Here is a 9,606-nt window from a genome sequence, read left to right as displayed (position 1 = left end):
CCCAGTAAGCAGAGCAGGACTAAGGTCAAAGTGCCTTCACAGCCAGTGTTCAGGCAGGTAAAACATGTCAGTGCCCTTAGGAACCTGGCCATCTCCATCACTGACCTCAATTCACTGCAAACTTGCTGCACACTAACCACGAGGGAGGGTTTTGTGCAACCAGCTGTAACAGAGACCTTGTAGTTTATGCCGGCAACATTTCCAGAGTCATTCAGCCCCAGGATTTGAGAAGGTCCTGACACTGAAGAAGAGATCACCCAATAGGACCCCAACTTTACTCCCTCCACTGCATGATTTATTATTACAGGGCCAAGGGCAGTGGTAATGCTCATTTTAAACAAGTGAAGGAGAGAGCACTAAGCATAAAGGGATGTTATGTTCAACTTCCCATTGTCTCAGTTAGCACGTCTCTCCAGTGTTCTTGAGAAAGCACAGTTTGTAGCTGGGAAGAGCTCAAAGCTTACAACATCCTTTTGTGCAGAGTTGAAGTGGGAGTCTGAGGCTTGGAGAGGTTAAGTCACTGCTCACAGGGCCCAGCTGCTACTGAAATCCCTACCTCCTAGTGACCCTTCTTTCCATTACCTAAGGCTGTCTCTCCTTCAACCATCACCAACCATGTTTAAAAGGTTGCATTTTTAAATACTCAGCTGAGCATGAGTGTTGCCAAAACTCCTAGTCAGTGTCCCATCTTGCTCATCAGAGAGTTTGACCAGTGAGAGTCACTGTGCAAGAATAAAGAGAAGGACCCCTGCCCTCACCCAGGCTGGGACAAAACCCAGGAGTCCACTCCCGTTTCAGACCATTGCCAGTGCCAAGGACTCCTTATCTCACTGTCATCAGCCTGAGGTATCTTTGCAGCTCAGTTCAACCACATTTATCAAGTGCCCAGCATTGGGCACTGCCTGGCACTGGGAAACAAATAAATAGCTCAGATTTAAAGTCTGTGAAGAAGTTACAGTTATACAGACAGTGGCACTGACTTACTGTGGATGCTCAAGGTAACTCTAATGGGTACTGACAAGTTAGGCCAGATGGTCCATGTCTGGGTGTGTTTGTGTGTGTCTGCACACACGTGTGCATGCATGTGTATCTGTGGGTTCAAGAGGTACTGCACCTTAGTTAGGAGCTTCCAATCCACATCCATGTCTCCGTTATACAGTAGAGACTTGGCTACACATGTTCTCTCCAAGATAAATGTAGACCACCTGAGTGTACAGACTCTGAAAACCTGCGTCTCATCCGGCCCACCAGCCTGATAAGATCAGCACTGATCACATTTGACAGATCATTCTTCTGGCTGGCCACTGGAAGGGTCAGTATCCAGTGGTTTTATGCCCAAAGACAGTTTAGGTCAAGGTGTTTTCTTTTTTCAATCAGTAAGGGAGAATATGCAGCTGTGTGAAAAAAAAGCATAAGGTTATACCTCTGCGAATCACCATGAGTTGGTACTAGAAGGAGCTCCTGATTTTGCAAGCAGAACTGTGAGGATCCTGGGGTTCAGTCACTGACCTTGGTCATATGACAACTGTGTCTAAGACCAAAACTCAGCTCTCAGGTTCTCTTATACAAGGAACCTGCTCACATCTGGTAAAATTCTGACTTGATCAGAAGGCTTCAGAGAGGGGTTTGTTCTCCCTCTCTTTCACTTTTAGAAAGGAACCTTGACTCATGGCGGAATCAAAGTGTGCCCTTGGGTCTTGCCCTTCCTGCTTGGCGTGCCTTGATGATTTTCTTCAGTCTCCCAACACACTGCCTGTGCCCAGAGTGGAATGGCGGCTGGCTGGCTGAGAACACCCAAGACAGGCAATATCTGCTAAGCTGACAGGTACAGGATGTTTTATTCCTGAAGCCCTCCTGCCAGGAAGTGAGACCTCTGCGAAGAGCAGAGGAGCACTCTCTTCAGCTGTCTCTCCCTCTCCTTCCCCCATATCTTCCCCTCAACATCAGGACCAAGCCAACCAAACCAGAAGTCTCATTTGCTATGCTAAGCCAGCTGGAGTCTCCCACATAGCACTTCATGCATGTTTAATAGCATGTTTTCACTACACATTCCAGCATAAGTAAACATTACAAGCATTTCCTCAGCCCCCACCTCTGCTTTTAGCAGAAAGCAGGACTGAAGCTCCTCTTAAGCTGACTTTGCCTTTGGGGGAAAGATAATTTATCCTTGGGTTAACATCAGGCAAAAGTTATGGCCTTTTACTGTGTTCAGCCTACATATATTTATTATCTACATCTGGCTGATGTTTTCCTGAATGTTGACTTTTTTCTTTACTGGGTGATAGAGCTGCCTTCTCTATCCAAAATCCAGGCTGATTTCCATCAGCATGCTCTGGTCTTCCTTTCCCTCCCTTGGGTCCCCTCCCACTCACCATCATGGTATAAACTGCCACCTTCATGAGGTCTCATCCTCTGATGCCAAAGGTTCAAGGCAAAAAAAATTGCATCATAGGAGCTAGATGAGATTTATCTGCTCTGCTTTTTATTACTGCCCTGCTTTTATGCCTCATAACAAACCCCAAGTCAGATCTCCCTAAACCTTTTCTACTCACAAGAAAACTGTTACTAGCCTAGTACAACCAGGGTGACACTTGTGATTGGAAGCAATCATTGGTCCTGAGAGTGACAAAGCTGGTGCCCCAGGCTGTTAATACAAATCTCTTTTAGCACAAGAGCCCAGGAACAAAAGCAAAGGGAGTGTGCTTGCTGGCATCTCTCTCCCTCCTTTCTCTTTCTGTATATGCTCTATCCCCAGCACAAGGCAGAGTCTGCACAGAGCAAGGGTGCTGGCTGCCTCCACCCTCCGACAATCCTCTCCCATGCAGAGTTGCTGTAACAAGTCACATGCAGATAGCTATTCCTCTCTGGCATCCTCCTGCTTTCTACCCCTTGAAAAATAGCCAAAAATTCAGGAGTGACTAATATCCTAGACCAGCGCTCAGAGGAATCCTACCCCCATGGAAGTCTCCTTCCGAGGGCCAGAGTCCTTGGAAGAGGAGAAAACAGAGGAGCTTTGATGCTCTTGGGGTTGGCACACAGACAGACTGTTGAGAGGAGGAGGCTGTGGGGGACACAGGTGGTGGTTCTTAGGTGAACATCCAGGAGGGGCAGTCTGCTGGGCTGTAAGGGTGATGCAGACCCCCTTGGAGGTGGCCACACTGGGTGGATGGTGAAAGGGCTCTTCAGAAGGTAGTGATCTTGTGCTGCGTCCAGCACAACACAGGCAGTGAGTGAATGAGAAGGGGCAGCGAAGGGTTAAGAAAGAAACCGAAGGGGGGAGGAGGGTGGTAGATGAGGGCAAAAGGGATCAAATATATGGTGATGGAAGGAGAACTGACTCTGGGTGGTGAACACACAATGTGATATATAGATGATGTAATACAGAATTGTACACCTGAAATCTATGTAACTTTACTAACAATTGTCACCCCAATAAACTTTAATTTAAAAAAAGAAAGCAAGAAACCGAAATCAAGAAAGTTATTGAACAGGGGGCCAAGGGTCTCACGGCCTCAAAGGACTGAGAGCCCTGAATCGGGCCACCTTGTGGCTTTTATTGATGCATACACAAGGAAGTAACATTGTTTTCTCCATGGTCTGTAAGTTTCATACATTATACTAGGAAACTGATTCAAAGTAATCACTCTTGCCTGCAAGCAGCAGAACCGTAAGTCTCAGGATGTACCTCCTCAAGGGACAAAACCTTTATTTTGAAACTTACTGATATGAATAGATGGAGAAATGATGTTAACACATCATTGAATCTCTTCCCAAGCAGATTGTGGGAAGGAATGCAGCCACAAAGGCAGAACCTCTCCTTAGCCGGGGGAAGGTGGGGGTCTATGCCCAACTCTATCAACCTCATGGGTGCTCCTGTTGGTCCCCATGCAGCTGTGCCTGGCTTAGGTGTTTCCCCCATGGGGAATCTTACCCGTCATTGGCTAATCAGCCATCCCCTGGGGCCAAACAGGGAGACATAATGTGTAAGCACAAAGGTGAAGCAAAGTCTCCTTTCTTTAAGGGTAGGTACGAGGGGACAGATGGGTAAGCTGCTGCGTGACAACAGTCTTGGTGAGGGGAACCTGCTTGCAACTGGGTTCTTGTTGCATGGGCTCCTGCTGGCAGGGGAGCAGGGGGCATATGCATCCTGCCTTACCTCTGCTCTTGAGAGCAGCAGCATAATAGTCCAGGGGCTCTTCCTCAGCACTGACAGCGGCATCCAGGAGGCAGCAGCACAGTCAGAAAATCTGCTGGAAAGAACGGCAGAAGTTGTCAGAGAGAAAGCTGTACAGGATAGGTTTTGCACAGGTGTTGGCATACCTGAGGATAAGGGACACGTGGTTGACGGTGGCATCAGGGCTGGTCACAAACAGGTTCAATAGCTGCACCACATAGAAAGGCATCCAGCAGAACACAAAGATGGCCACCACCATCAGCACCAGCTGCTTGATCTTCTCTGAGCGTTTCAACTGCTGCCAGCTAGCCCATAGTGCCACCTCCCGCATTTTGCCCACCATAAGCAAGTAGCACAGTCCCACTGCTAGGATCGGAGGTGTAGAAGTGTAGAAGAAAAGTTAGAAGACTGCCGACCAGGCCAGGTGCGGCCAGTGTAGGTTGCAGGTCACGACCTGGCCTCCCCTAGCCGGCCTGGTGCCTGCAAAGATGGCCATGGGCAGGGTGATCAGCAAGGACACCACCCACACGCCCAAGTTAACTAGCTTGGCCACATTGGGCCGCAGGTAGGTGTCGATGCGCCGAGGGTGCACCACAGCTATGTATTATAGCAGGCCACGCTGAGTACAGTCAGACAGAAGACGCTGGTGAACATGTTGAGGCCGTCCTCTCTGAGCAATGCGCTGCACAGCACCAATCCCAAGGGCCAGTGGCACAAGGCTGCCGACAAGGCCACGAATGGTACGCTCAGCAAGAAGAGCTCATCGGCGACAGGCTGGCTGAGCAGGTAGACGTTGGTGGCTGTCTTCATCTTGGTATAGCGGAGGATTATGAAGATGACTAACGCGTTGCCTACCAGGCCCACCAGGCGGACCAGCGCATAAATGCACTGGATGGTGACCATGCCCTCCCCTCCTGCGCCCCTGGTTACCGACGAGGCAGTTTCCTCTGCTGGGGCAAGGCTAGCGTTGGCCGCCGGGGGCCAGGCTGTTTCAAGCCCTTCCTTGGCACCTGGGGTGTGCAGCGTCTCAGGAGCGATCATGCGCCAGAGTGCCCAACCTTGGGTGGTGGGAGCGTGGCACAGAGGATGCAGTGCGAGAGGCAGTGGGAGGGCAGCCAGGCCCGGGCTCCAGCGCTTGGCTCTCCCTGCTGCACCTAAATAGGGGCGGCGGGAACCGCGCGAGAGCGCCCACCAATCCCCGCACTGCGTGTCCCCCGCTCCGGATAGCCCAGTGCCCCTCTGGGTTTTCCCACCTCTACCGCTCCAGCCTTTTGGTCCTCCCTGCCCCTGGCCCCCCGGGGATCCAGACCCACCCTAGATCCCTCCCAGACCCCTGCCCGGCCTCCCACCTCTGCAGCCCCTTACCCCAGATATGGTCTTTTCCAGACCTTTGCCGCCCACTCCCCTGCTTTGAAATGGAGTCCTCGGTTTCAGTAATGAAACCCCCGGTGTAGCGGGGGTACTAACCTGAGAGTGCAGAGCCAATTGCCCAGCTCTTGATATCCTCCCCCTCTCCACCAGGAACCCTTAAATTTCTGGAAGACCTGCATGGTCTGTTCCATCACTAAACTCATTTTATAGCGGCTTCTACCTCGGTATGGGTGAGTTCCAGGTTTGTCAGTGGCTCCAGCCGCCCCCTTCCCGCACTCCACTCCTTGGCAGTTCCTGGGGCGTACCCAGATAGATTTCAGTGTGGTTGAGATGGGGTGGATGCAAGGAATGGAGATGGGCACTCAGAGGCAGATGCCACAAAAGCAGTCCAACCTCTGACCCGAGTGCTGGGTGTGCAGGGCAGCTCCGACAGAGGTGGCGGGCACTGGAACCAGATGTTTCGAAAAGTCTACCATGTGAACTGGCTGTCTTGGGAGGCGCATCTCCATCAGGGTCTCTGAAAGGTGCTTGTGGAGAGGACAGTCTGGAAGTGTTGGGGTTCAGGTCTGGGTTTCCTCCTTTCCCAACTCTGGAGAGTGCGAATTCTCCACCAGGGAATGGAAGATCCTTGTCTGGACACACAGCCACCCACCCCCTCAAACCTAGCCATAGCCCTGCTAGTTGGACCAGTGCACAGCAAATTTTATCAAGTGAGGATTTGCCTTGAAAAATTATCTGAAGGGTGGTGCTGGCCCTTCAGAGGCCCACTGCTGAGGCGTGGTGGCCTGCTTGAGCCCCCAGCGCAGTCCCGAAAAGCCTTTGGTGCCTCTGGAAGTGGCTCCCAGGTCACCAGGGTTGAGGTCCCAGCTGCTATGGTGGGTGGCTGGGGAGGGGCATCAAGATGCTTGAGGACAGCTGGAAGAGACCTTTCAGAGCAGGGGTTGGAGGCCTCCCACTGCTATTCATCCAGGCCTTTGTTTTTTTTTTTTGGGGGGGGCGGTGTAGGGAGGGTTGCACAGCACAGTTGTGATCAGCATTTTTGCAACACAGTAGTTGATCCCAATCTCTGTCCCCAGTTTCTGCTACCCAACAGACTCATTTGCAATATTTGTCCTAGTGGTCCTCCTCTCCTTTATGGAGACTCCTTACCTGGGTCTGTCCTTCCTCTGACCCCATTCTCATCATTGCCCCTTAGGAGAAACCCCTTTGGGGAAGGAGATGGCAACTTTGTCATTCTAGATGGTGTAGGTGTTTGGGGGAGAGGCCAGGAGAAACCTCAGACTTGTAGGGGGAGGACTATAGTGGAGTTTCCCTTTAATCTTGGACTGGAAGAGACCCTTAAATGATCCCCCTACTGAAAGTCCCCTCTGGGCCCAATGGGGAGGTGTCCCAAGGCTGTTCCCAAGTCCTAGATGCTCCACATCTGCTGTTCTCTCTGTCTATTTAATTGCCAGCTCCCTCCCTTCTCTGCAATATATTTCTCATTGTGCTGCCTATCCTGTGAGCCTTTGGAATCCTTCCCATCTCTACTTTGAGAGTTTTCCTCCTAATATTTCCTGTTTCTGCCCCTTTCCACCCCACAGGTGTGTATACCTCGAAGCAAATTAAGCTAGCATTTAATAAGGTAAATATGTGTTGCTGTCTTCCATGGTTACTAGAAAACAGTCCATATTCAGTGTGATGCATGCCACTATGGGAACATCTAAACCTAGCATTACTGGAGTCTTGGGGTTAGGGAGACCGAGTAGTCATTCATTTAACAAATGATATGCAGATAATGCACATGCTGCCTCACTATGAGGTGATGATCTACTGTGTGTAGGGCTGCAGGGACCTTTTATTTTCACCAACTGCTCTAGCAGACATATGGGAAAGTACCTGGCATCATAAAGGAAGGGTGGCAATGGTCGAGGCCATGAAAGGCTTCACAGAGAAAGTGACAAATAGCAAAGATGGTCATAGCCGTGAGGATGAAGGTAACCTCCAGAGAGATAAGCTGGCAAAGCAGATGCTCCTGGGAGCCTGGGGAATGTGCTGTAATGTTGCAGCAGCATTCGGTACCTGGAAGGGCAGCAGGATGTCATGGGTGATGATGAGAGGTGGTGAGGCTGCAACAGACTGAGGGTACCTTGTGTGCCTGGTGGAGGCTTAAAATCTTCATCTGAAGCTGTGGAGAAGCAGAGACCTGGATAAACTGGTATCAGTGTTAGAACTGAGGTCTATGTAGCTCCCTGGCTGCTGACAGAGGATGGCCTGAGGATTGAGGTTTGTGAGGTCTGCACAGGGAGCCTTTGGGGCTGTTGCAACAGTGCAGGAAAGAGCTGTGTACTTGTGCCAGGACTGCTGCAGTGGGGAGCAGAGCAGGGCAGGCCTAGGGTATTCCGAGACCACATAGTACAGACAGGGCAGGACACTGCAGTGTTGTGACCTTGAAACTAACCTGCCTGTTTCAAATCCAGCTCCACCTCTTACCAGATATGCAACCTTGGGTAAGTTCCTCAGTCTCTTCATGCCTCCGTTTTCACATCTGGAAAGTGGGCCTGATGACAGCAACTACCTGGTGGGGTGCTGTGAGGATCCATCACACAGGTGTACAGGCTGTGACTGGGAGACTACTTGGCTATGGGCAGCACTCAGTGAGTGTCAGCTGTCCTGGTTATTTCTTTTTCTACCCTTCTCTGGGTGGCCTTAAAGGGATGATGTAGATGGTGAGACTAAAGAAGAAAACTGCCTATCCCCACATGGCCCCACACTGTCTGATTTTCCACTGATTGGCTACCTTCAGAGGGCAAAGTGTAAAGGTGATAATGTAGGCCATTGATAACCCACCCTGCATTATTATTATTGCTTTTGTTAGCTGTATATAGATTTCTATGACAATCTTTTCGTATCTAACTTTAAACCTGAGATACATGGGGAAACCATTACTATTATCCCAACTTTGTAGAAGTGACCAAAACAAAGCAAGCTTAGCTGACATAGGCTGACCTTTTTCTGCTTTGACTCACACCTTGATGATGGATTATGCTCAAACCAGATTCTTTTGGGAGTGAAAGAAGCTGTATTAATAATTATGCTGAGACACAGCATAACCCCTGATTCTTCCAGGCAAACCAGGACATATGAATACTTTAATTAGGGGAGACTGTCCATTTTAATTTTAAGCATCACCACATTAACTGGCAGAAAAATATTAAAGTTTGTTAAGCACTGGATTAACTTCTAATGGGCTGTCACTCCTCTCCCCAGAACATCATCCAGAAAGGGTTTTGCTGTATTAATAGTAGAATTGAAATTTGCATTTCACTGACAATACCAGGAACTGCTGGAGATTAAACTGAAATGTCCTGTATGCCCAAGTCCCAGAGTAGAGAATCGTACTGTTTTCAAAAATACTCTCACAAACATTTTATGTTTAGGGAAGAATCAGAGAAGCATTTGAGATGTGGACCACTCAAGGGACTGGATTCTCCAGATGGTGAGCATTTGGGCTGCTTGACTCCCTCCTGAGATGGATGTGGAGGGGGACATGTGCCTCTAGGTAATGTTTGGCTCATCCTAAGAAGGACACTTTTCTGCCTGTCCCATTTCCCTACTCCACTGTCAAGTTCCACTATGCCTCAAACTCCAGGCCTGAGTCAGGAGTGGTGTGCAGGGATTGGTAAAAATATCTTACCTTTTAAAAATTACTGAAATAAGGACAACAAAGTTGAGTGCATTCCAAGTGTCACTGCCTGCAACACAGCACACAATGACAAAACCTCCTGCACCTGAAGAATGGGAGGTTGAGAAATTCAGGGCTGATAGAGAGGTTCTTCCCCAAAGTCAAGAAATAATTGTGAAGCTGAATTACTAGGAGTTTTGAGTCCGCTGACAGTGTGGAGTGGGGGAGGTGACTTTTGAACACTTGGCATTTTTGGAGGCAGCACAAGCATACAATGTGACTGCCTTTGTCTGAATTCCAGCTCCATTGCTTACCAGCTATGGGACCATGGGCAAGACACTCAGACTCTCTGTGTGTGCTTCCACTTCCTCCCCTGTACCGTGGCATTAATCCTAGC

General features: G+C 49.6%; 1 protein-coding gene across 1 annotated transcript; it reads right to left on the bottom strand.

The window, feature by feature from the left end:
- Positions 1-3,092: 3,092 nt before the first annotated feature.
- SSTR4 (somatostatin receptor 4) lies at positions 3,093-9,369 on the bottom strand. Its single transcript, XM_074317760.1, is given in 2 exon segments — positions 3,093-4,781; positions 4,784-9,369. Coding segments are annotated over 2 exon segments (1,197 nt in total). The 5' UTR covers positions 5,216-9,369; the 3' UTR covers positions 3,093-4,016.
- Between the last annotated feature and the right edge of the window lie 237 nt (positions 9,370-9,606).

Source organism: Rhinolophus sinicus, linkage group LG13, assembly GCF_036562045.2.
Source record: "Rhinolophus sinicus isolate RSC01 linkage group LG13, ASM3656204v1, whole genome shotgun sequence".
Lineage (NCBI taxonomy): Eukaryota > Metazoa > Chordata > Mammalia > Chiroptera > Rhinolophidae > Rhinolophus > Rhinolophus sinicus.
This window is presented reverse-complemented; position numbering and strand designations above follow the sequence as displayed.